The 27,758-nt window shown below is 41.8% G+C and overlaps 1 protein-coding gene across 1 annotated transcript in view; it reads left to right on the plus strand.

The window, feature by feature from the left end:
- The window catches only part of COL22A1 (collagen type XXII alpha 1 chain), a 221,166-nt gene that overhangs the window by 104,285 nt on the left and 89,123 nt on the right, over positions 1-27,758 (plus strand). Inside the window, exons 13-17 of the mRNA XM_027645748.1 lie at positions 16,967-17,020; positions 18,578-18,631; positions 19,935-19,988; positions 24,336-24,389; positions 26,242-26,286. Of these exons, the coding sequence (XP_027501549.1) occupies positions 16,967-17,020; positions 18,578-18,631; positions 19,935-19,988; positions 24,336-24,389; positions 26,242-26,286 (261 nt within the window). The remainder of the gene's footprint in view (positions 1-16,966; positions 17,021-18,577; positions 18,632-19,934; positions 19,989-24,335; positions 24,390-26,241; positions 26,287-27,758) is intronic.

Raw genomic sequence — 27,758 nt, forward strand, 5'->3', positions numbered from 1 at the left:
AGAATGCTGCACCAGTGAGAACATGATGTTTATGACCATTACATCTTCTCATTTGTTCTCCCTATGATTATGATGTATTGGTTTATACAGTGCTAATGCATCACGTGAAATTACAATCAAAATGAGGGTTGCTGTGGCAGGAAATATTATTGAGCCAGGATAGAGACATGGGGGCTATAAAGAACACATTTCTGCATTCATCTTCCTGCAGTTCTTCCACTGGCAGCCACTATTTAACCTCTGAGACTCAAGATTCAGCCTTTGGAAAGTAGTTTGTGTTTGGCAGGTGGTGAGAGTCAGCAGTCTGATGGGAAACGATGTTTACTATACGAGTTGGGCTGTAGTTGAAGCAAGTTTTTGTTTTCTTATGATTTGAACTCTGAAGAAAAGTGTTGGAAAATTTAAATCTGTCTGTATTATTGCCATGCATAGGAAAATAGTTCTGCGAGTCTGGACTGGAGAGGGAAAATAGAGGAACCTCACAGTATGTGCAGAACTTTGGCTGGAGCAACCAAACAGCATTGACTGCCCAAACAAATGTGTAGGCTTGGAGGATCCTGACTTTATGGCCAGCTTGTGTTTATTTGGAAGTCCTGCCAGCTGAGGCAGCTTGTTCTCATCTGTGGAGGAAGTTACTTGGTACCCAGTGTGTTTGTACCTAGTGTGCCCAGTAGCTGGGTGTCAGTACTGTTGCTGGTAGAGAGCAAAGATACATCAGCTGTATTTTTCTGGTTTGATTAAAAAAGGAGTCTGGTGATATAGAATCACAAAATCATAGAACATCTCAAGTTGGAAGGAACCAATACAGATCATCTAATTCAACTCCCTGCTCCTTGTAGGAGTACCTAATACTAATCCATATGACCAAGAGCACAATTCAGATGCTTCTTGAGCTCTGACAGGCTTGGTGCTGTGACCACTTTCCTGCAGAACCTGCTCCAGTGCCCAACCACCTTCTCCACAAAGAACCTTTTCCTAATGTCTCATGTGAACTTCTTCTGTTGTGGGGATGGGCTTCATCCCATTCCCTTGTGGCCTGTCATTGGTCACCAGAAACAGGAGATCAGCACCTCTTCCTTGAGGAAGGTGCAGAGTGTGATGAGATCTCCTCTCAGCCTTCTCTTCTCCTGGCTGAACAAACCAAGTGACCTGAGCCACTCCTCCTAAGCCTTGGCCTTGAGGCCTTTCACCATCTCGGTCATCCTCCTCTGGACACACTCCAAGAGCTTTATATCCTTCTCATATGGTGGTTCCCAAAACTGCACACAACACTCAAGGTGAGGCCACACAGCGTGGAGTAGAGCAGAACAATCACCTCCCTGGACGGTGCATCAGGCAGGAACGCAGTTGGCCCTTTTGGCTGCCAGGACACAGTGTTGACTCCTTTTCAACTTGCCATTAATCCAAAATCATGGATCTCTGTCTGTGAAGCTGGTCTCCAGGCATTCATCCCCGGATTTGTAAATGTAACCAGAATTTTTCCATCCCAGGTGGAGAATGCAGCACTTGCTTTTGCTGCATTTTACACAATTGGTGATTGCTCAGCTTTCTAGTCTGTCCAGATCCTCTGCAGGGACTCTCTGTCTTTGAGGGAGACCACATCTTTTTGTTTAGTGTCATCAGTAGACTTAATTAATGCATGTTTGATTCCTATATCCATATCATTTAAAAAACATTGAAGAGCTCTGGCCCTAGAATTGAGCCCTGGGGAACATCACTGGTGACTGGTCACCAGCCTGCAGTAACCACATTTCCTATAACCCTTTGATCCCAATTCATTAGGGAATTACTCACCCATCACATGATTTATTGATCCAGCTACTTGCTGAACATCTTGTCCAGGAGGATACTTTGAGAAACAATGTCAAAAGCTTTGTAAAAATGCCAAACCAACCACATCTACTGTCTTTTCTTTATCAAGAGCTTGACCTTGTCATGAAAGGAAATTAAGCAGGTTAAGGAGGACTTGCCCCTGTGGACCCATGCTGGCTGTGACCAGTGACTGCATTGCCTCCCAAGTATTCTTCAGCAACTCCCAGAATACAGTTGTCCATTATTTTACCAGGCACTGAAGTGAGTCTGACAGCTCTGTAATTACCAGGAGCTTCCTTCTCACTATTCTTGAAAACTGAGATAGCATTTACCAGTTTCCAGTCAACTGGGGCACCTCCAGACTTCCAAGACCTTGCTACTGCACCAGGGCACTGGTGTTTGTCAGCTCTGGTGTGCATATGAGGGATCACTGTTGCATGCAGGGACATAGAGCCATGTCTCTGTCTTGGTGTCAGAAATGACTGTGGGAGGGAAGTGACCAGAACCACAGGGAGCAGGGTTGCAATGCCAGCTGCCATCTATACTCCTGGGAAACGGTAGAAGAACCTCTGAAATGAAACCCTGTTTCGTTTGCCTAATGTTCTGCAGTGGCTACATGAACATGAATTCTTGTTTTTCACTCTGGTTGTTACAGCCTTCATGTTTCCTTGATTTTGAAGGGTATGAGCCAGTGCTAGGAAGCTGGATCAGAGATGCTGGGCTTCTAACAATTGCTGTCTGTGTGATCATTGCTGTGCATGTACTGTGGGCTCCTTTGAAAAGACAAAGCTCACATCCTAAATGTTGGTAGAACAAAGTTGTTTCACCTTGGAAAAGACTGAGATGGCAAGACTAAAATCATCTCCTTATTATAGTTTTGCTCTCCAGCTGTGCCAGTGCCAAACACCTGTCAGACCATGTTTTAGCCAAGTACTCTGTGTAGGGCATTTATATGAAGTCTGAGGCATTTGTTAGAGGGAAAATCCTGTGCTTTCCCAGGAGGAGAGTAGAGGCACTGGCCTTGTTTCTTCAGGACATTACCTTGGTTGTATCACTAAGTTAAAGCCAAAATGATGCTTGTGTTAGAATATATAACATGTTGAGCACATTATTAGTGGTAAACCAGGAGAATAGCAGCTGCGGCTAAAAACCTAATTCATGTCGACGTGAGGACTTGTGTGACTTTTAAAACCAGGAAATTCACTGTAATGGTTCAAGCAGTAGCCTGGCATGTTCTGCCATGCTTAAATAACTCAGATGGATGGAGGATGCTTTTTGTGTACATAAACATACATGTGCAGCCAAGTTATTGTTCAGGGATTTATAAAAAAAGAAAATACCACGATGCATCTACGGGTGCATTTGTAAAATGCTCTCAAGTGGATTTCCTGGATAGGTGAGATTCAGCCATCACCTTTTGTATTGTGTCTTAAATTTCCACTGTTAACTGTCATCTTTGAGCCCTTTTAGTGTTTAATCCCTTTGGCATTAGACATATTCTATTATATTTTTGCTCTGTAAATCTCTGTCTCTTTACTGTGTGTTCATTCATTGTTTTGCAAATGCTTTTCTTGTTGAGCTGATTATTATACATGGGCAAATATACAATTCTGTAACATTATCACCATGAAAAAAATGTCTTAGCTTTATTCTGGAGGTTATTCAAATGGATATTTGCTAAACCAGGTGGTCTGCTCCTGCAAGGGTTATAACTTGATTCCTCAAACCTGTATTGACCCAAGAGGAATAGGGACAGGAGAGGAGTGAGGGCAGAAGCAGCAGCTGTAGAGCATTTCTGGGGATGACTCAGGCAAGACAGGGTTTCAGTGACTCGATCAAAGCCAGGGAGATCTTGTCTGACAAGGGCGGTTCTGTAGAGCATGAGGTCTGCATTCCTGGGGCACAGCCATCCACATCACAAGCCAGCCTGCCCTTCTAATGCCTCTATGCAGATTTTAACTTCAAGGTTTTAAAAAACTTGTCTTGTAAAGTGCAAAGTGTTATGCAATGGTGCTGAGCCACCCTTCTAGCATCCTAAAGGCCAATGGCAGGGAGAAGGCTCTGCAGGCAGGCAGGTGCTTGGAAAAGTGGTGACTTTGGGGACGATATGATGAAAATCTGTCAAACTTTGAGTGGTATGGAGATATTGGTGGGAAATTATTTTTCACTGTCTCTTCTGTTGTAAAACCTAAGGGGCAGCAAGTCAAACTAGTTGATGGCAAGTTTAATATGAACAAAATGAAGTTGTTTTTCATCCAACAGTATTGGAAATCCTCTTTGCAGTCTGCTCTGGAGGTTAAAATTTCATGTGTTTAAAAAAGTGCATATGAGTTAATTAAAGAGAGACACCTCTAAACCTCTAGTCAGTACAAAGACATAATCTCTGCTTCGGGATGTCAGTGAGTCTCTGAAAACTGTGATTGGTTGCAGCAGAACAGTAGGTTTGAGAAGTCTTCCGTAAGGCCACTGAGGCAGATGAGGCAGGAGCTGGGCAGACCTTTTGTCTTTACTGCTGGTATCTATTCTTAGACTTTAGTATGCCTCTTGAATATTTCTAATGCCCTCATTGCCCAAAAGGGACAGAAGTTTCCATAGTCTACTCAGGGATTGGGCCCACAGTATCCATAGCTGTTGAAGAGGAGTAGGAAACACAAGAAAGTTGTCATGAAACAATTGGATCGAGTGATCACTACTGTGATTTTTCTACAGGAAACCAATCTGTCAGAGGAGAAAACTCTAACCAGGAGTACCCACCTTCTGCAGAGGTGGTAGATGAAGGTTTTATTATGGTTTGCACTGGGACTTTCCTTGCTGATGTATTTCCAAAAGTATCCAGGCTTTATCTTTGTGCTTTAGCTGTTTCCCTTCATGCTAATAATCACACAGGCAGCAATGAATATGAGAAACAACTTCAGTAGATTAAGTCTGTATTCTATCAACTTTTTTTCGTGGTAATGACTCTCTCTGCAGAGAGATCTGCAGAAGGATTATTATAGTATTTCTAAGGAGAATAAAACCTCTGAAGTGGCTTGGCTTATTAGAGATGCAGTGACTGCAAGACCAAACATAGGAAAGAAAAGAGGGCAGATAGTTAATGCTCTGGGCTAGGCTGTAGAACATCCAGACTTGAAGCTTGGCTCTAAAGGATTTGCTGACCTCGGGCAAAGCAGCTAGTCTTTGTTCCTCTGAAATGAACCTCATTCCCCCAGGTTTGTATATCTTGCCTACTAGATCCTTAAAACAAAGGCTTTGCTTCCCCTTCTCTTTTCTTCTCTTCTCTTCCAAATTGGAGTTATTGTCATTTTTAGGGCTTCTGGAAAAGCTGTGGAAATGTACCCTGTTAGATACAGTCTGTCCACGCAGATCCCTGTGCTCTCTGTCTTTGCCCCAAGGCAGCTGAATATTAGGAAGGCCAGACCCGAAAGCCATGTTGCTTTTTCACCCCAGTGCTGTGCTGTCAGCAGGGTTTACCAAATTAGCATGAGCACTGTGTCTTTGGACTGGGGTTGGCCAGCATCCAGTAACTTGGGACACAAAAAAATGAGTGCAGTTCTGCCTGAGAAAAAAGTGCTGCAGGCATAGCTGGAGTCTGATGCTGTGTGCTGGTCTGATGGTGGAGAGCTTTTGTTTGGGTGTTTTTCAGGGGTGAATTTTGGGACCAGAAGGGCTGTGTGTGTGATCTGATTGCAAGTAAGGCTCAGGCTGACAGTGATATTTTAGACCCAAGGACAAGCTGTGTCCTAAAGGAGGTAGAGCTGGGAGCAACAACATCCCTGGCAAAACTGGGATCTTTCCAGCCAGGGCTTATCCCACTACATCCCAACACAGGAGTAGGACAGGTCAACCATGGCAGCCAGGTTCAGCTGAGAGTCCAGATCACCAGCCTGATCCACAGCTGATGTAGCAAGTCTAAACCCAAACCAGAAAAATGGTTCTGCAAGCCAGAGTCAGGATTAGCATTGCCAGAGGACATTACCAGGCTACTGCAGTGTAGTTCAAGCAAGGGTCAAAGGTGAGAGCTTAAAAATAGTTTCAGTACAAAGGAGAGGGAACAAACAGCTGAACTCACAGTAGGATGTTTTCTCTGAGCACTTAAATGATGTGGAGCCTGAACCTGCACAAACCAAGAAATAGCCCTTATTCCTGCAACTTCTGAATAATACTAATTATCGCTCCAAGAGATGACATGAGTGTCCTTTTCACTGCTGAAACCATGAGCTCAGCGCAGGGAAGGCACTCAGGTGAGGTTACACATCTTCTTTGGGCTGCCATGGTGTTCAGATATGGTCACCAAGTTCCCAGAGCCCAGACTCAAATGCCACCCAGTTTGCCCAGGACTGGTGAGCTGAATGGTGACCCCGACTGTCCAAGGCAGAAACAGGCAGCAGGAGCTTTGGCACATCAGCATTTGTGTTAGTGGGCAGGGCTCCTTCAGTGAGCACATCTTGACCATAACAAAATGGGAAAACATCTCCAAGTTTAGAGATATTATTGGGTTGAAATTTAAAGACAAAAAAACCCCCCAAGTACCCCATAAGTAGTGTTTCTTGGAGACAGTGGCTATGGAAACATTGCCTCCTCAGGGTTAGGTTCTTAGTGCTCAGTTCTTTTTATTTTATTGCAAGTAAGTATTTTTATCAGAATAAAAAATTATGTAAGCATAGCTAAAAATGACCTGACAAGGAAAAGCAAAAGTGCAATATCTGGGAGGGGGAAGGATTTTTTTTTCTTCTTCTCTTTTTATTATACTGGGAATCATCTCTCTCAGGAACAATTCTTACCTACTCGCTTCATCTGGATAAGGTCGCTCAGCACTTAACCTCTCAGTCCAGCACTTAAAAGTCTGTATAATAACACCTCATGTACTTCACAGGGCTGTCATGCAGTTCACTGGAGTCATTGATATCTGTGATTTCTTTTTGTAATCTTTTTATTAAAAGGTGAAGTGTAGTAATGTTACTATCTGCCTTTCTACTCTGAGTATGTTCTGAATCCTCTTGTGTATACAGGCAGATTTGGTCTACATGCTGTGTATTTTTGTGTCCCCTCAAGTGTAGTTAAAGCACATTCTGCACAACTAAATAACTATGGTTTGATGGAGTTCTTTTTCTTGACAATAATTAGAGGGTTTTAGATAAATTCTGTGGTTTTATGTGACCCAAAATAACAACTGTAGATTGTAATAAACAGCTTGAAGTCAGCTCACATACTAATTGTGCATCATGACAGCTTAATTCTCAGCAGTGTAAGAATACTAGTAACTTTTTTTTCTTACATAAACTTAGCAAACATGTATTTCTTTTTAGCATTGGCCCCTGGCTACCAGGTACATTGCTGGTATGCAATGACATCTACTGGCAGCCAGAATTTTGTAATCTACAGCACTTGTTTCTTTAGAGGGTTTCTCTGCCAAGATCCACTGGCAGTGGGGAAAGGAAGCATAACAAGACAGATTTGCCGACTTTTTGTTTCTTGTGATAACAGATTTTGGGGGGAAAAACAGTTTGTCTTGATTCTGCCACTGATAAATCTTGTTGGAATGTGGGATGCTCCTGAGAGCGATATTGAAGGGGATAAGTATGGATTATCTGCCTGTTAGGTGGAAAATAAAACAACTTTCCCAGCAGTCTGGAGCACACTCTCTGAAGTGGAGCTCGTAGCCTGATGAATCACAGAGAGCTGGAGCATTGCACAAAGTAAGTTGCTATCACTGGTCTATCAAAGGCACCTTGAACATTCCCTGCCCCTCTCCCTGCTTGTTAATCTATCCAGTTAGGCAGACAGATTTTCCCCTTTCACTGGTCAAAGGTGTTACCGGGCTGTTCTTGGCTTGGTGATGGCTGAGAAGGTGCAAGTGCCTCGTTCATGGGCTCTCTGAAGGTGCAGGGGAGGGTAGGTGAGACGTTGCAGCACTGAGATTTATGTTGTTCTTAACTTGCCCGAGTACAACTCTGGGCATGTTTGATTTCCCCGTCTGGGTCTCTCATCATTTTCCTTAAGCACTGCCTAAAGATTATGTTTCTCCCAAAGTCCACAAGGCCTTTTATCTCTGTCATTGACAGAAAGATGGTGATTTGGGTCTCAGACCCTGCTGAGTAATGAATGCACATGTAGTACTAAGTGACAGATGAGGAAAATATGTTTTTTTTTTTCCATGGCATATGTTTATTTCTCTGATGAAATACGTGTGGACCCTCAGTAGTTGTTATTTCAAGAATATCTGATGCATTTGATGGTGTGAGGAGGTTTGAGTCTCTGGACAGAGTTTTTATTTCTGTTCCTCTGTCACTGGCTCCAAAGGATTTCTTAGCCATAGCTTTTCCCTTTCTTGTACCTCAGTGTCCAAGTAAAATGGGAAGAAGGATCATGACCTTTGTCATGACCTCTGAGATGAAAAAGATCTAGGGAGCAGCACCGCTTTACGAACAAATATCAAAGCATCATAGAATGGTTTGGGTTGGAAGGGCCCTAAAGATCATATTGTTCCAACCCATATGTCTGGCTGGATCAAAGAGATTTATAACTTTGGCAAAGACATGACTGAGCAGCCTCAGGTGTGTTTGGCAGTGAACAGGAGTGTATCACTGCAAGTTATAAGTAGGTGGTGATAAGGCAGAGTGTTCTCTTCAGTTTGGGTGTGACATTAAGGGGAGGTGTGGAGAGATGTTGCTCATTGAAAACAGCAATGAGGAGAATGAGCAGTGATTTTGAAAATTTACCCAGCAGGGGGAGATCTAATGGGAGGGGCTCTGCAAGGAGGGGACAAATCACAGACTAGATGATGCAGTTAATCTTGAGCAAAAACTCAGTATGTGTTTCAGTGAGGTGCCAGAAGAAATGCTGAGGGGTGAATGTGGAATATCAGTAGCAGCAGATGGTTAAGAGCAGATTGACACTGGAGTTTGAAGTGCTCTGACACAGAACTCCCCTGCCCTAATGTGCTCTTCTCAGAGCTACTGGCATTTTTGAGGGGCATGTGGAGATCTGAAGGGTAAGAAACTTCCCAGCAACAGAGCAAATGGAATTTATAGATTATTCTTGCAAGAAAAAATATCAACCAGAATGTGTTAAATCATCCACAAGACCAGAACCATTTTCTGTGTGCAGCTTATAGATATAAGGATTTAAATTCATCAATGCCATGATATATGGCTGGGTTATTTTTTTGTTTCAATGAACACTTCCCCTCTGGCACTTGGCAAACTGTTTGTCTGGTCCTGAGCAGTGTCAGATGCCGGCAAGGAGCATCAGATTTTGCTTCAGGACAAGGAAGTTTTCAGAGTAGAGTTATATTTTTCACATTTCAAAGTTTCTGACAGATGTATCTGTAACTGAAGAACGTCTTGCCCCTACCATACAAAAAAATAAAAAAATGGAGTTTCAGGAGCTACTAGTCCTGCTTTTGTAAATCCAACTCATTGTAGTCCAGTTTATGTCTCAGATTATTCATCTGTGTAGGGGGATTATGGTACCAACTGTTTCCAGTTATCTTATACCTCCTAATCACTATGTTCAATCTAAAATAAGTCTGCAAACTCTTTGATTGCTTCTTAATGTGAACATTCCATTGATTGACTGAGCAACTCTATCTGTTGAACAGAAAAACTTCAAACGTAACAGCTCCCCCTGGTACTGACTTATACTCTCTGCTGCAGAGGGATATGGTTTCTTCAACCACGTTCCCCACTTGGGTCAGTCTGGGTCACAGAGGAACAAGCAGTTCAGGAGTTGTCAAAGGTGTTTGACCACCCCAGTCTTTCAGCAATTACTTATGTAGGTAGTAAAGGACTGTTGTGGCAGGGAGGCAGCCAATATGAAGCTAATGGAAAGGATTTTGGGCCCCAATGACAACTTTGAAGCCTTTAGGATGTTTCCAGATTATTCTGAACTCTATAGCGGCCTTGATTAGGGAGTAGCTGTTCGCCACATGGGTTACTTCTAATGCATCTTTTCTCCTACAGAACCAAGTTTATAGGTTAATATGATGTTATCTATCTACCTTTTGGGGAAAACCGACTTTTACACCATGAGTTAAATAAAATCTTTCATATGTTTGCAGTACAAAAAATGTGAATAACTCATTTAACCAGCTGTCTTCATACTGGGCTGGGTTTCCTGATAGACTTGCCCAATCTGTGACTTCTACTGACCTCTGTGTATCATGTCCACGCAACCTTCCTATTTATTAAATCAGAATATAACACAGACACCCAGAAGAGAAGATTTTCTTCATTTCTTAGTATGAACAGAAGTCCAAACTGAGATTAATGTCTTATTTCTTGTGGAAGCAGAAGATTACAGGAGCTCTGGTGTCAAATTTGCCAAGATATTAATAGGGTTTTAGCATCATTAAGCTAATAGAATCCTGCATCTGTGCACTGGAGAGTGGTAGTCATTTGTGCTGCCTGTCTGGTCAGCAGCTTTTGGAAAGGGAGCTGAGTGACACATATCAACTGCAGCTCTACCTTTCAGCTGATCTGCAGATCATCCCTGGCTTTTAATGAAACCTTAAATCCAAAACTTATAATATTTTTCAGTAAAATATTTATTTCGTCTGGCTGCTGGAGGCAAAGCTGTGAAATCTTTCACTTCACCCTCCTCAAGTTGGTAGCGCCTGAGTGTAGAAACCTAGAAAAGAAAGATATTACATCCTTCCAGACCATAAAGTCTCTTTGAAAGTTTTCTCAGGCATTTGAACCTGGAGACCACACTCAACTTGTGACATCTCTTCTGTTCTCTCACTTCACTTTACTCATCAAACACTGATAGCAGTTTAGTGAGTAACCACAGATCAGCAATAGGACAGTTACCCAATGTCTTCTCTTTTATTCTTCATGAACATCAAGTTACCAAGTTAAAGGCAGGGCAAAGAGCCAGGAGAAAGAATAAACTTATGGTTAAGGCACTGACCTAGGGAACAGGGAATCTGGAGTGAGTTTCTATCTGTGTCTCAGACTCTGGGACCTTCTGAATGTCTTCTGCTCAGTTGTACCTCTGGCTCATCACCCTCATGTGGAGACAGTGATATTACAGTTGCTATACCTTCCTTCTCATTTCACAGGGATGCTGTGAAGTTAATTAACAATGGAGAGAGGGGCGTGCAGTGGTACCATTGTACAATTCAATTTTGCTTCTGTTTCCATTTCATCATGCCCAATTGTTCTGTTTCTCTTCAGCTCTTGCTATTTTGTCTCCTACCTTGGATATAGATCCCCCAGTTTGTGCAGCTGTCAATGTCCTGACTGTGTGATTCATGGGGTTGTGCCTGGCAGATTTTTTTGCAGGTCTCCCAATGACACCTTTATTGAAATTTTACGACAGGGTTAGAAATTTTAATTTCATACTAGGATTAGAAAAGTAGCACTTTTGTGTGAGATGTAGGCCTGTTTGGAAGATAAAATAAATAAAATCTATGGAGTTGACCTTAGAATGATCTGTCTCCTCTTGTCTGCTTTGTACAATGAAGGAAAAGTCCAGTGATTTACTTGCATTTGACAAATCAGGATCTAACCACATGTTTTCAACTGATTTTTCCCCATTATTTTCTTGTTTAGTTTACTCTCATTTCTATTAAGATAGGCCACAACCCAGAATTTCAAATAAAATATGTGATTATAGGCCACAGCTGTTCTCAAGCTGGGAGAAATATTTGTAAACTTGGCAGCTGCTTGAGGAGTTGCAAGTGGAGGAGAGAAAAACAGCTGAACTTGAGTAAATTGTTTAAAAGCATAATTGAAGAATTTTTCCTTTGTGTGCTTCTGATGTCTCTCTAGGACTAGGTGATACTGAATTGTCCTATCTCTGTATCTTTCCATATACCTGCAGCTTCCTTCCTTCTCTATGTAAGATCTCCTCAGAAAAATTCTGCCATAAGGATACAGCAGAATCCCTCTATTGGTTATTCACCTTCTGAGGAAGTGCATTATCTAGTGATTAAGGTTATTTTCTTTGTAATTTCAAAGTTATCTCCGCTCAGACATATCAAGATCTACCTGAGATGTTGTGCAGATTTGAGCTGGAGTAGAGTTAATTTTCTTCACAGTGGCTGATATGGGGATATGTTTTGAATTTGTGTTGAACGCAGGGATGATAATATAGAGATGTTTTTGTTATTGCTGAGCAGGGCTCACACAGAGCCAGGGCCTTTGCTGCTTCTCGTGCTGCCACGCTGGCAAGGAAGTTGGGAGTGCATGGGAGGCTGGGAGGAGGCACAGCCAGGATAGGTGACTCAAACAGACCAAAGAGATATTCCAGACCACATGGCATCATGCTTAGTATATAATGTTGGGGGAAGAATGAGGAAGAGGAGGGACGTTTAGAGTGATAGTGTTTGTCTTCCCAAGTAACAGTTAGATGTCATGAGGTCTTGCTCTCCTGGAGATGACTGAACACCTGCCCACCCATGGGAAGCAGTGCATGAATTCCTTGGGTTTTTTTGTTTGTGTATACAGCTTATGCTTTCCTGATCAACCTGTCTATATCTCAACCCACAAGTTTTCCAGCTTTTACCCTTCTGATTCTCTCCCAATCCTGCTCATGGGGGAGAGAATGAGCAGCTGTGTGGGACTTGGTTGATGGAGGGAGTTAAACTGTGACACATGTAGATATAATTTGGTCACAGACCATATACACAGAGTTCAGGAAAATCTATGGGGTAGTAGGGGTCACTCTAACCCAAGTGAGGTGAATCTTTTCACAATACACAACAAATTAGTCTACATGTGTGTATGGTAAGTATGGAGGTATCACTAACCTGGAGCTGGAATGATATGGTAAATCCATATGATGCTGGTGTGTCAGGAAGACATCCTTGCTCAAATATAGAAATAGAATAACTCTTCTGATATATACAAATTAATAAAGGAACCTCTCTGGTTGTATCTATCCTTACCCAAATCACATATTTATTTTTAATGGCTGAAGTCAAGGCAAGTATCATTATTCTTTATCACCCCAGTATTCTCTCTGTAGCAGCTAAGAGTTACCTGTACTCTGAAATTCCTCATGATGTGGTATATCCTTTTGTCCATTGGGTCTGAAGAAACCACGTACCTATGTGAGCCTTGCTCTGAGAGCCCCCTGGAAGAACAGGAGTAGTGTTTACCCCTTGCTTTTTATCCACTGTGAGGCTCTGAATGCTTCCATTTAAAAGTAAATACAAGGAAAATCAATATTCTTTTGTTTTTTACTGAATTCTGCTTAAACTTGTTTTAGTACATCTCTGAAAACCTTCCTAATTTTCTTGCAGAATTTTTATCTGTTCTTTGAGGAATGAAAGATGGAGTTTTCTGAGTGGCTTGTTTAGTGCTCCATTCTCAGGGCTTGCAATGCTCCATTTTTAAGAACTTCCTAAGAGAGGCTGCCATATTTGCTAATGCAAAATATCTCACAAGTGTCACTACCTACACATTCAAGTTTTCTCTACTAAAGTATTGCCTGAGAAAGGAAAAGGTCACCCCATCTAAAGTGTAAAACTACTCCAGAAAACGTAGGCTAAACTGTAAGGAAGATGCTTTAGAAGCTCTAGTCTGTTCCCCTATTTATCAGTAGCCTCTTCTGCTTTTGTTGTTTCTTTTTATTTCCCCAGCCTTTGTTACTTTCCTATTCTGGTCCTGATGTTTCTCCAGCAAACGACAGCCGTTGAATTTCAGATTGCCATAAAATAGATGGGTGACAGTAGGATTGCATGGCATAAACAGCCAAGTGTGGTTTACATGTCACCACCAGATTCCCATTGTGTTGAAGCTGGGAGTGCAGCCACTCTGTGGGAATACAGAATTATTTTAATCCCTCTCAGTGGCACAACTGTGTTTGTCCTTGGTGCGAAGAATGTGATGAACTTTTGTTACCCAGGTTCAATGCCAACTGTCAGAGCCTACCTGTTTTCCCAGTGTTGTACCTGCCTGGATCCTTCATCCCAGACCACTTGCTGACTGTGTCTGCTTGGCAGCTATTTCACTGCCCTGTGCTATTTCTTTCTTATATTTACACATTGCTTGCAATTTTAAATGGAGCTTTGAAGCATAACACTTGTTCTTTAATATTTATTCATAGCATGTCCAACAGAGTGACCCAAGCAGGGAACAAATGAGGTGTTGCTGTAATTCAAGCAAATAAACATAGAATTACTAATGAAAAACAAAAATTGGCATTTGTAGAAATATGTAGCTACTTGTGTGCTACAGAACCTCTGTATGCTCACAGTCCATATCAGTACATGACTTCAGTGCTGCCTGCTCTGCTTCCACCGGAGTGACTGCACTTCATAGCCACAGTGCAAGAAAAGTCCTCTGGTTGCTTTGTATCTGATGGTAGTTGCCAAATCCAGGCTCTTTTTTCAAATATTTTGTCACTTGTGAGCTAATGAATGTGATGATTCCCCTGCTAACTTAGGTGGAACTCTTTGATTAAAGGCCACTGGCTGTAGAGCTCAGAGGGTGAAACTCACACAAGTGGCTGGCTTTCCAGTGGGTCAGGAGGGACAGCAGGCTCATGAGACGGGATGAGGAAAATCCTTGGGAAAATGTACTTCCTTGTTCTTGAAACTGATTGCTGAAGCTATAACTTCCCCAGCAAGAACTCCTCTTGAACAATATTTCAGGCCCCTATGATTTCTTCCTTGGTCAGTTCTGTCATTCTCTAGCTGCAACTTTCCCTGGAAAGTAATTTCCAGGATAGACATGCTGGCAGAATTCCCCAGTCCCTAAGTGTTGGGGAGAGAGGTGAGCTCTTTTCCTGAATCGACTGACCTAATTGGAGGGGTTAAAGGTGGGGAACATATCCCTTTTGGGTACACCAGCACTTCCGTAGGCCTTAGCAGCATGCTGAGCAGAATAAAATGTAGTGGGCAAGCAAAAAGAAAAGGTGGTTGTTCTGCAATGCAGTTCATGAAGTTGGTCAGTTTAAAAAACAAACAAACAAACAAATAGAAGAGTTGTTTAATGAAATGAATTACTGTGACAACATGACTCCATTTCAGTTAGCTGCATCCTCAGCGGGGCTTTGGCAGCTGGCTGGGAGTTAAGACTGTGAACTGTTGGTTGCTTTCCCATCCCTGCCTGTCACAGCTCCTTTGGCACTGAGCAGCACAGTAGCACTGATGCCTCTCTGCTTCCTGCTCTCTATCACTGCTCACTTCTGCAGTTTACTTTGTGAACATGAGCTTTTTGGCATAGGTTACCTGATCTCTTCTTGTGCTCTCATTACGGTTAAAGCATCTGTAGAATCTACCTGCCCTTATCCTGACAGGTTTTCCTACTGACTGAGGTATACCAAGCAGCTAGCCAGGGAACTGGGGTTATTTACCTGGAGAAAAGGAGGCTGAGGGAGGCCTTCTTGCTCTCTACAACTCCCAGAAAGGAGGTTGTAGCCAGGTGAGGGTCCTTCTCTTCTCCCAGGTAACAAGCAATGGGATAAGAGGAAATGCCCTCAAGCTGTACCAGGGGAGGTATAGATTGGATATTATGAAAACTTTCTTCACTGAAAGGGTGGTCACGGGTTGGAGCAGACTTCCCAGAGACGTATGGAATCACTGTCCTTGGAAGTGTTCAAAACACCATGCAGATGTGGAGCTTAGGGCCATGGTTTAGTGGTGGACTTGGCATTGCTGGGTTAATGGTTGGACTCGATGGTCTTAGAGATCTTTTACAACCTTGATGATTCAATGGGGAATCAGTGGAAGGGGCAGCAGTAGGAGCCCCTGTAGCCTTTTCAGGGGTGATTCCCCAGGGGACATAAATCCTGTCTCTAGAGTCTAAGTTGCTTCCATGCAATTTCTCCTTGGGGGGGAACTGCAAAAGCCGGTGGATACTCACCTGCCCAGCATGAATATTTCTGTGAGCACTGTGCCTCAAGCTTATTGACTGATACTGGGATTAATTTGTTCAGCTGTGCCAAGGAGTTGCTACTTCATGGAGGAAAAAATAAATAAAAGGCAAAAGAAGACGCTAATTAACTACATTCCTTTGCTTTACATAGAAAAGACACAAATAATTCTCCTACCTGTGCAACATACTCTGCCATGGAACAGCAGTTCCTCCAAGTTATATTGAACTGTTAGAGCAAATGATTTCCTTAAAAAATCACATTTTCTATTTGGCAGGTTTTCTGTCTCATTAGGGAGCCATTCAAATATAGCAGATCTGATTTTTATCACTACTGCACCACAAATTAGACAGAGTGCTTCATGAAGGTTCAGTTAGGAAGAAATGTGATTAAAACCGTATCCAATTACTTTCATTTGCATATATAGTACAGATACTTTTCAGATACTATCTTTTATTAACCTTTAAGTTTCAAATACACCTATAAATAAATAAATAAGCCTGGATTTTTTCACTGTCTATTGTTGACTGGAACCTTACCCTAGGAATATGTCCTTCTAAGTCTGCTGGGCTAGTCATACAGAGAAAAAAGTTACAAAAAATACTGCATGTGGCAGAATTTGGCTTGAATTTATCTTGATATGTATGTAGTACTTATGCTTGTTTTTTGTTTTTGTTTTTTTTTTTAATACAGGAAAATTAAAAATATATACATCAACTTCTTAACCACTTTCATGCTCTTTCAAAAGTATTTCTCTGAGCTATCGAATTTTTACAAAAGCAAATGGGGAAAAAACTCTTATTCTTTTGTCCCAGTGGAAGTAGATAAATGGAAGGAAAAAAAAATCCTACATGTGACTTTCTCAAAAATTTCCACACCATTAGGAACTAAAAAAAAAAAAAAAAAAAAAATCCATGCCTTTGGAAATTTGGCATATTAATGAGTTGGCCATGCCGAACTTCAAGTTTTTGTACTTCGAAATGTGGCAATAGGAAACTTTCCTCAGGAAATGTCACTATGCTTCAAATACTTCTATTTAACCAGGATAAATCTCTAATCTTGTTCTTGAAAAACTACTGTTTCTGGATGGTAATAACAAAAAGGAGGGGTGGGAGGGATCAGTCGGAGGAATGCACAGGAACGGAAAAGCAGAAGTGAACCTGTTCAAATATGGGCAAGTTACAGGTGACTGAGTACAACATTGTTACAGTGAGGATGAGAAGTCGGACTCAGTTCTCAAGAGATGACAACTGTGCTGTCTAAAATACACAAATATACCACAAAATGATATGGTATTTCATAGGAGCTATTTTTTCCATTGATGTTGTAGGGTGAAGAAGGACTCCCTGGCTTTCCTGGGCTAAAAGGGGATAAAGGAGAAAAAGTAAGTCCAAGTTTTTGTCAATTACACTCCGAAAAGCTTAAGAGTTTATAAAGCTACTGTGGAATTGTAACGAAAACTGACCCTCCCCTAAGTCTTTTGTTTTGTGTCTGTATTGTGTCTCTTGTTTTGTCTTATCAGGGCGCTAAGAAAAGGAGAATAGGCTTTTGTATTATTTTTCATCAAAGTGCAGCTTAAGTCTTTAAATCTATTAATGATGCCTAGACACATTTGAAAAACTTGTGGAGAACCAAAGGGCATCAGCTCTGACTAAACTTTGTAAAAATCCAAAATATAAGAGTGAAGCAGAATAGGAACACAGTGCTAATACCTCTACACAGAGAAACACCAGTGTTTCTTCATTGTGAGGTATAGAAGGCCAAAGATTATTGTGTCTTTTCTTGCATTGAATATAAATAACTTTTGGACTGTGGTGGTTTTAGCTGCCTACTGTGTCATCATCTTAAAAAAAAATAAATCCTTTACTGAGCTTGCTCTGGTGACTAGCATTTGCTTTGGACATATTTGTCAGAAATGCCTTAATCATAATTTGCAGGAGGAATTTTAGGAATTTAAAGCTTTTCCACTAAAAATAAAACAGCAAATGTTCTGGATTGCAAGTGAAGATGTCCCTCCAAGTAACACATGACAACAACCAGCTCTGTACAATCACAGCCGACAGCGGCACCCTTGCAGTTCCTGTGACCATTTCTCATTTGAGCCTTTTTTTATGACACACTTAAAAAGAAACTGCTGGGATACCTAGAAGAGCAAACACTGAGCCAGTTTCTCACTGTGTATGTTATCTTACCTTTTGTTTGTCTATTGTCTTTCCATTCTCTTTTTGTTCTTTAAATTACCAACCGCAGGCAGCAAATTTGCCTTTTCTCCACATTTGCTGCAGTCCCCATTTGTTGTGGAGCCCCTAATTTCAGTATATTTAGTTCCATTCATCCTAGTGCACAGAAAGATTTTAAACTTAAGTGGTTCCTGGATTTCTGTTTTTTGTTTTCTACACCTTTGCACATTCACATTTCTGAGACTCACTTCCCAGTGGACAGAGTCATTCCTGAGGACTGCTTGAGTTTTTCAAGGCTTCTTTTCTCTTTGCTTTTAGGCTTACTACTTATGTATATTATAGATGTGCCTAGAGGCTTCTGAACTTTAGGGCGGATGCCATACAAGCAAAGAGTGAAAAAAAAAAATTAAAAATGCAATTTTTTGAGACAATAGAATGGTGAAGAGAGAGGTTGAGGGAAGATGATATGATAATATTAAGATGACTCAATGCTTATGTGTCTAATTAGCTCCAGAGCTTTTGTATTAATTTATTTTTAAATGAGTTAAGTGGCCAAGAGTACCTACTTCCTCATTAGCAACTCATCAATTGTCCCTAGTGTGTTACTGTCAGCAGCAGCTCCTCCAGAAACCGTAAACAATAAATGTTTTTGTTGAAATTATTCTCCTTATTCCTTATTCTTGCCTTGATGCACTGCTCGTGTCACTGCACTTGCAATGGGTGTTAATGCTGTGCTGATGATAACTCTGTTGCTGTTACAGGGCTCCCTGGGCTCACCTGGCCCCCCTGGGAGGGATGGAGCAAAAGGAGAAGCCGTAAGCCTTTTTTGTTCCTCTCATGTAATCTTACCTTTCAGTGCAAGGTAGGCAGTGGAAATCAATCCCTATTGAGTGGAACATGTCTGGGGGATTTGTGTGGCCGTTTTAGGAGCAGCAGAAGCAAATGTCAGGAGGTTAATAGCCCCAGCACTCTCCCTCACGTTTGTGGCCAAGGCAGGTGTCACATGGATTAACTATCCTGAGAGGCTCCAGGGGCAGCTCTGTTACCATTTATCAAGGAAGGAAAGGGAGCTGTCTAGGCAGCCTGTGGTTTGGGACCTGTTGGTTAACAGCTGCAGCTGCAGAGCCTGGCCCTTTGGTTTATGGCTGGCAAGGAGTCCTCAGCTAGTGGAGATGACTGGGGTGCAGGGGACCATCTTGTGCTCCCACTGCAGACAAGGCTTAGAGAAATTAGTGTCTTGGTCACAGAAGCAAGGACCTGGACTCCTCTTTTTCATCTCTAAAAACTAAGAGGAGGGAAAGGGTGCCGGGTTAGCTCAAGGATGGATGCAGCATACCAAATATTGCCTTTAAGAGGACTACAGCTGAAACATAAAATCACAAACACATTTTCCAGTATCTTAGACAAGTTTGTTTTAGAGCTTTATGTCCTTTCCCCTACTGGATCACCATCCCTTAGAACTATCTTCATCTTTATGATGGACCTTCATCATCTCATTCACTGACCCTTTCTGGCAGTCACTTGGTGGTAACAAAAGGAACTCGGGGAAGGACTGTTTGGTCAGGCATACACAAAGGTCCATACAGCAGAAAAGCTCTTTTCTGTTCCATACAGCCCATTTCTTTTTAGTGCCACACTTGCTCTACTTTGGAAAAAATGATAATTTTCCAATATTGCTTCCAGAACTGATACAACTTCATCATGGTCTGGGATTGGACAGTGACATACTTGCACTTGCAGAATTGCTTATGGGATGTGTTTATACACTACAAGGTCACTATTCAAGAACAAATGCATTATGTTGTCTCCAAGAAATCCATGTTTGTAGACTGTAGTCAGTGCAAGCTGTTCACAACTTAGAGAACTAATTTCTTACTACTTGGTTGTATTTAGAGAGCAGATGAAGAGATGCTTCAGTTTTTGGATTTGTCTCTTTCTACTTCTATTTTTGTGAAGAAAGTACACCATAAAGTTTCAGATCTATGGAGAATGGTACTCAGGACTGTAGATATTGGATAGGGCTCCTGTTTCTAACTCCATGTAATGACTGTTTTGAGCCATCCTGGCCTTTATATATGAAATATTAGTGTTTACCAGTGATATTACTGTTACTTGCAGGGTGAACCAGGAAGGCCAGGAGCATTTGGACTGCCTGGGCCAGCAGGTCCAAAGGTAAGCTTTCCATTTCTTCTTTACATGGGCAGGTATGTTTTTTTCACTGACTTTTTTAGAACTCCTTCTTGTTTGACTTTTGATATTGTCACCGGTGAATGAAGAAACTCAAAATGGTCATTTTCACCAGGGGTCTGCTTCGGTATTGGCAACTAAGCAAAATATGTAAAACAGACTTACCTTTTGTTTAATAAACAACATAGCTGGAGAAGGTGAAAAGAACTTGTTTTGAGGCACATAAGCCTTGTTTCATATCTTTGGTAGCCTTCCCAACTCTCACAAAGATGCAGATGAGAATTATTATCCCTACTTTACAACTAAAAAAAAAAAATCATGTAGAGATCCTATCCTGGATGTTTCTGCACATTTTGGGAGATTCAGTTTTGCACCAGTGAACAGTGGCTAAGTGATACAGAACTTGAGCCAATTCTCATGTCACTGGGTTTGCTTCAAGCAAGGTGTTTTCGAATAGAGATCTGGTGAGACTTCTGAGCATCAGAAATGTGCCTTAATTTTGAAGCTCTTCTCGTGAGCAATTTTTTAACCTCTTTTCAAAATCTGATCTTTCTTTACCTTGTTCCCTGGTTACTGAGGGGGTAGATACATCTCAGGTGGTTTCAATCTTGATGTTATAACACAAAAAATAGACAGTGCACTGTGACAAGTATGTTTTTAAGGGTATCACACACAGCAAGTTCAGCTCATTCTGTGAAAGGTGCTGCAAGGACAACAGTTTGATTACCTGAAAGAGTATCACATCTTCCTGGAAGAGCCATATCTAGTCACCTAAACCTCCCACTGTTGCCTTTGTCCTCAAATAGGAGTTAAGTTCCTGAACACTTTTCTGGATGCAGTTTTGGTTGTCACTCAGCTCTGTCTGAGAGGACTTGATGAAGCAGTTTGTACATAGGTCCTCTGGGTTCCTCAGCTATGGAGAGTCCCTTTCTCCAAAATGTCTCTGTCTTTGCATAGAGGGAAATGCTCATCCCTTCCTGAAGTCCCTTCAGGAAGGTATTGGAACTAATGGTGTATTTGTGGATTAGCAGGAATACTTGGCAGCCATCGCGCAGTTCTCTCCTGGAACCATATTGGCTTCAGCAGGGGATAAATGACAGCTGCAAAGCTGAGCTGAGTGGAGGCACACAGTATTTTGTCTTTCAGTGGGATCTGGGACTGGATTGAAATGACCTGAATTCATCACTCACAAATGCCTTTCAGTTGTATCTCTCCTATCACATAAACAAACACACACATTGTACTGCATGTTTCATGTAGTGGTATTACAAACCAGCAGACTACATGATGCTCTTTGTGGTATGAAGTTCCTCACACCTGCTTTGCAAAGCTTTTGCAAACCAAGCTAAACTGAGGCATCTACATCTGCCTCAGGGTGGACTTGATCCTGCTCCACATTTTCCAGCAGGATCATCAGGCACATGTAGTTCACCTGAGCAAAGAGGTAATGCTGAATAGAAGAAATTCAGATCTGTGGGTTGGGCAGGACAGGTGCTGGTGGGGCTGGACCTAAAGACATCTGACTGGCCAGTGCCAAGTGCTCCTAGGGAAGAGGTGAGCTTGGCTAACCCCAGCCTCTCACAGTGGCTAAATATAAAATGACTGTGCTTTCATGGTGACTTTAATTTACCTCAATGGATGCAGTGGCTGTATGCAATGTCCTTCAGTTGGATTCTGGCCTGAGTTATTTTAAGAAACAACCATGACTTTGCTGACAGGGCTTTAAAATCTAAAATAGGAATCCACACTCCTTTACTCCTTGGTGTAAAGTCTGAGCATCTCATTGGTGTGGAACAAGGTGTATAAGGATGGGTGGAGTTTGCAATCAGAGAGGTCACGTCTATCATTAGTGATGTAATGATTGGTTTTTTTGCCAGATCACTTATTTTTATCATCAGTGTCAATACAGCAGCTCTGGGCTCTACCCCAGGCTCCATGGAGCAATTTCTCTGGTTGGTTGGGTTGTGGTCCTTCCCAGCTCAATCCGTCTTCATTTACATTGAGCCAGGCCAGTGCAGTGTGAGCTCAGCAACAATACCTGCACCACGGGAAATTCAGAGCCTTGCTTATGTCCTTGGCTAAGGAGTCTTTTGCTTCAGTGGGAATTGCCAGCACTTTCTTTTAAGAAGTTGTCTTGCAGTTTTTACAGACCTCATTAATTGTGTGGAGCTTCCAGTAGCACAGGTAAGGGTCCTGCAGACTTCTGGTAATAGGATTTCAGTCCACAGAGGTACTAAAATGGATCTGAGCCCATTAGGGCACACGTATAAGTCAGAGGAATTAAATGGCCTTGGTATGTCATGTCTGCTTTTACTGCTTTTGCTGCTCAGTGATGTCTCCAGGGAAGATTGTTCCTAGCGTGGTGTCTTCGGCATAAAACTTTGGTTTTTGGTGTGGTTTCTTTTTTTTTTTCTTGTTCATCAAACTTGGAGGGTAAACTTCATTGATCATCAAGTATGATCTTGCTGGCTACAAGCTGGTGGATGCAAAGAAGTGCTCTCAAAGTCAGCTTTGTGCTGAAGTGTTGCAGCTTCTGGTTATAGAAGATGTCATGGTGGTCTGAGATGGCAAGAAATACTCATTGCTTGGAAAACTCCCAGGTAAATACGTGGCAGGTTAATTTATATGCAGTAAATGGGTCGAGAGAAAAAAGGTAACAGTTCAGGTCCCTCAGGTATGATGTTATAGCAGTGAAACAAAGCTTGGATTTTTGAGATCAGGCCCTTTAGCCTGTAGTATCTTTCAGCAAATATTCAATCTTTTCCTGCTTTTCTTTCTTCTGTATCTTTTTAATAAAAGGATAAAGAGGTTTTTCGTGGTTGTCATTGCTATGGCATGGACACAGCTATAGCATTCCTATCTGAACTGACAGTTATCTGTCCTTGATAGAAAAAGCAGAGGCAGAGAGGGGAAAAAGAATCAAGCCTTTGAAATATAAAGTAGTAGGTAAGAGTTTCATTTTGACAAATTTCCTTCTTACTTACTTCAGCTGTTGAAGGTCTCACGCTTCTCTGATTTACCAGACATGATCTCAGCACAGGCCTTGAGTGGGTGCAGCACATCTTCTCAATCAGACAAACCCAGTTTATCTATAACTTCTGATGAGTATTATAACCATGTTTTATGTAGCGGTACTTAGTCGGACTTTAACAATTTGGACAACTTGGAACAGGTCTCTGTTTCTCTTGGGGTTTTGCCTAGACTTTGGTAGTGTATTTTTCTGCAGGCTGGAGGGAGATGTTTAGGTGCATTCCTGTTGCTCTCCCTCTGCTATCAGAGAACCTACAATACTTCCTGACCTGGCAGAGGTTCTCATGTGCCTGATGTTGTAGAGATTCCCAAGCCACCTTTGCTTGTGCTTGTATTCCACTGTTGTTAATCTGGGCATTTACATTGGGGGAAAAAAAAAAGTCTCAATTCTACTAATTAATTGCAAACACACCTTGAGTTTAATTTTATTTTTTTAATATGAAACATCTATTAATGTGAAATGTAGAAATTATTTTAAAATTATTTAAAAATAAAATCTCTCTTTTGAAGCCTTATGCCCATTACAGCCACACAATATAGGAGTTAGACAGTAGTGGTAGGAAAGGGGAAGTGATATAAGTAAGAAAATGATCAGTCAAACAGGTCATATAAGATGCCAAATCAGTTCTCTAGGTCAGACTCCAAGGGCTGAGCCTTGGAGCTGAGGATCCAGATCATTTTCCGATACTGTAAGACACATAAATGTGAGTTCTCTCCATTTCAGTGTACACTCTCCAGGGAGAGTCACTGTACAACGAGCTGAAGGAGTGCTGATCCTCTTGCATTTCTCTCAGTTAGGCAAAAAATATACAGTGGAGAATGTAGGTTTGATCTGTTTCTTTTCATTTACTCCTCAAAACATATAACATTTTGAAGTCTGTAGTTCATTTATTCTGAGTTATGGCCTTAACTGAAGCTTTTGCAGCAATGTATACCCGTGTTTTGTTCCACCAACACTGTTCAGGAGACAAAAGAGTTGTTACACACAACTGACATTGCCAAACCTTCTGAAATAACCTGTAGAAGGAATTTGCATGTGACGGTTTGCCTTTGTAGGGCAAAACTGAAAGTAGAAGGATAAAACTTGCTAATGTCTATGTGCCAGAGACAGAGGAAAATATTGGGGTGTCACTTTGGGTAGGTATTTGGAAAGTCAGATGATGCTCCTGTATCAACACTGAGAGAATCAAGAAGCCTCAACAGCCTGAAAGAACAACTTATATTTCTGAATAACTAGTTTTATTCTTGTTCTCTTATGTGAAAGAGTTTCTGATGGTTTACTGTATCTCAATTCCTTGCCAGGGATCTGAGGGAAAACAGGGTCCTCCTGGAATTAAAGGCTATGTAGGTGCACCGGTAAGTCATGGCTCTTTTTAAATTTTTAATGGTCCTGAAACTTTCTTTACTTTTTCAGTGATTCTGCCCAGATATATTTTTTACATTGTTATTATTAAGCAGGATATGGTATGTCTGGCCCCTTACTAGCACTATGTCCAAATGGTGACACTTTCTTGACTTCACTGAGTTTCTTCAGACTTTTTTAAAAGAGAACAGACCTGTAGTCAGTAGAGAGATGTCAGCAGAATTGACTTTATTATTGAGATAACACCTGGTGATTTTGTGATTCTCTCACCATAATGTAATTACTTTGGTCTGTGATGATGAACCATTTATATGGTGCTTGAAAACTTCATAGAACACTAAGAAAAATTACCACCTCTCAACAAGTTTCCAATCATATTTTCAAAATTCCCAGGGAACAGTCTTTGGGCTCAGTGGACAAACCTGCCTCCAGTGAACAGAGAGCCAGACCAAAATAAATTAGATTCTATCCAGTAAGCATCTCTGTCCCTGGGGTCCTCAGCACAAGAAAAATTCACGGACCTCTTAGAGTAGGTCCAGAGGAGGGTCATGGAAATGGTCAGAAGGCTGGAGCACCTCTCCTATGAGGAAAGGCTGAGAGAGTTGAGGTCGTTCAGTCTGGAGAAGAGAAGGCTCTGAGGAGGCCTTATTGTGACCTTTCAATATTTAAAGAAGGCCTATAAGAAAGGTGGGGACAAACTCTTTAGCAGGACCTGTTGTGGTAGGAAAAGGGATAATGGTTTTAAACTAAAAGGGGGAAGATTTAGATTAGAAAAAAAAAAAGGAGAAAGTTTTTACAATGAGGGTGGTGAGACTCTGGAACAGGTTGCCCAGAGAAGTGGTAGATGGCCCATCCATGAAGATATTCAAGGCCAGCTTGGACTGGGTGCTGAGCAACATGATTTAGTTGAAAATATCCCTGCTCATTTGGTTGATTATGTAAACCCTCTTAAGTCCTCCAAATATACCCAGATATGCAGCTCTCATTAGCTGGGAGGTAAGCCTCCACTGCAGTGTAAAGTAAACTGAAGTTTAAATACAAATATGCTGTAATAGTAAGCAGCATTTTAAGCTTTGGCAGTTTCAAACAAGTCACTATTGACTGAAGCATATCTGTCTCTCTATAGCTATTAGCTGGTTGCTCAGTTTCCACAATAAAGGTAAAATACAAGGTGCTTACTGTGCCAAGGGAAGGTGAAATATGGTTCTTCCCCATTGAATTGATAGCCTGTGTTAGTGCCACATCAAGCTGAACTCCAGCAATGTTTCTGGTGTAGCTGGGAGGAGGTGAATTATGCAGTCCAGAGGAACACTGACATTAGATTCACAGCACAAAAATGTGCTGGGCCTCCGGGTCAGAATACATTTAACACTTGCCAGTTCTCAGAGTTACCTGCTGTCTGCCTGCCTAGCTACTGCATCCAGACCCACTAGGAATGGGAATTCTTACTTTTTTATGTGATAGGTTTTCCCATCAGTATCGTCCTCTACCAGAGTCCTCATTGTTTACAAGGAACATGAAAAATGCAGAGCATTGGTTGTTTTCCAGACCATCTGCAACTGTGGTGTGTTCCCTGTCCCTCCACGCTGCTGTTGGCAGGAGGGTTGCATGTCTGCAGGCAATATAATGTTACAGATGTTCTTGGGCCCACAAATAGTCCCTGCTCTGTGAGTCTGCTTGGACCATGCCTGTGGCCAACTTTGAGGGCTGGCAACTGAAAAGGTCCTTGAGGTTCAGTTGAATAGATTGTGCAGATGTGCACAGTGACTTGGTGACTAATTAGAGGAGGTAACTATGCCTCTACTTGGATTGAACTTTTTAATCTCTGTTTCTTTTTATTTTTAGGGTCTACAAGGAGAAAGAGGAGAAAAGGGAACACGAGGAGACAAGGTATTCCTGCTGCATGCCAGGAAAAGTCAGGCTGTTCTTTTCCTCTGACCATTAGGTGAGGTGGGCTGCAAGACCAGCAGCTCTGGACGTAGATAGATGATGGAGTTTCCTCACTATGCTGCACTTCCCTGCGCTCTCCCATGTGCTCTGGGTATTCAGGAAAGCTTTACGGATCTCTGCTGTCTACTAAGCACACATTTAGGGACTTCTTGTCTGTATGTAGCCAGGGATGGAGGAGAGAGAGGACTGGAGTGAAGGCATGCCAGTGGGGAGATCTAGAGGGGTGACTACATTGTGTGCACCTCCTGAGGGTTGTGAATGACCACTGACTGCTGCTGACAATATCTGTATTCATCTTGCTCCAGTTACTCAGATTATCCAACTTCCTATGTTTCTGTCTTCTCCCATCACTATTAAATCAGGAGCATTAAGTACTAGGTAGTTTCTATGTTAAAGGTTTCATCCAAATGGAACTGCTTCCCAGTTCTATACTCTTTCCTGACTTGGAATAGCTGTTTTACACAGTACAGGACACTCTGTAATTCAACTATGTTTATGGCTAAAGGAAGAGACCACGTGCCTATTACACCTGGAATAAGCCTTTAAAAAGAGAGATGGGCAGGTGTAAAGTCTTAATTATAGCAGTTTGATCTCTGTGATCAGACACATCAGATATGCACCTACTTCTGCTGTGGACCTGCCTGACAGTGCTCAAGGCTCCCCAGAAGTGCCTTGTCTTGCTTATGACTCAAGCTGGTCTGAGATATCTCAATGATGGTCTGGCAGCTTTGCCTGTGTTCAAACTCTCTTTACTGATACCTCTGTAAAGAGGGAGTCATTGGCTTGCTAGCACAGTCTTATTCCCATTTCCCTCTCATTTCCATTTTCTGGAGAGGAAACCTGGCAATTTACACCAAACTTTTGCCTCCCAGTAAAAATTATCAATAGACCCCTAGTGTGAGATATTGTGTTTCTCTTTACCAGTGTCCTTTCTGCTGTTTATGATAAAATAGCCACAATTATATTTTGTATTACCTATCCTTGTTGATGCAGCCAGAGTAAAAGGCTGGATCATACTTTATCGTCCTCATGCTTTTCCCTCAGCCCTTTGCAGAACCGGTTCAGTGTGCTGAGTCCACCCAGTGCCTCTGCTGCTTTTCCAGAGGCAAGATTGTCTAATCTGCTGGAATATTTGGCTCCCGGAAGAAAATCCATCTTTCTGACATCACCTTGACGGGAGAGGAAGCTGGAGCTATGTGTGGGCAAGCAGCTGACTAAGCTGACTAAGCTAGAGGAAGATTAAAATTGGGAAGAAATGAATTAGGTTTTATTTCATTAGAAGGATATCCACAATTAAGGTCTGGTTTTTGGGTTGATTTTTTTTAATTTTTTTTTTTTTCCTGAAGCAGCCAAATCTCTGCTACAACAATTGTACTTTGATTTTTTTTCCACGTTTTAGTGGTGGTCTCAGA

The sequence above is a fragment of the Corapipo altera genome, unplaced genomic scaffold (genome assembly GCF_003945725.1).
Source record: "Corapipo altera isolate COAL_440 unplaced genomic scaffold, ASM394572v1 51, whole genome shotgun sequence".
NCBI classification, from domain to species: domain Eukaryota; kingdom Metazoa; phylum Chordata; class Aves; order Passeriformes; family Pipridae; genus Corapipo; species Corapipo altera.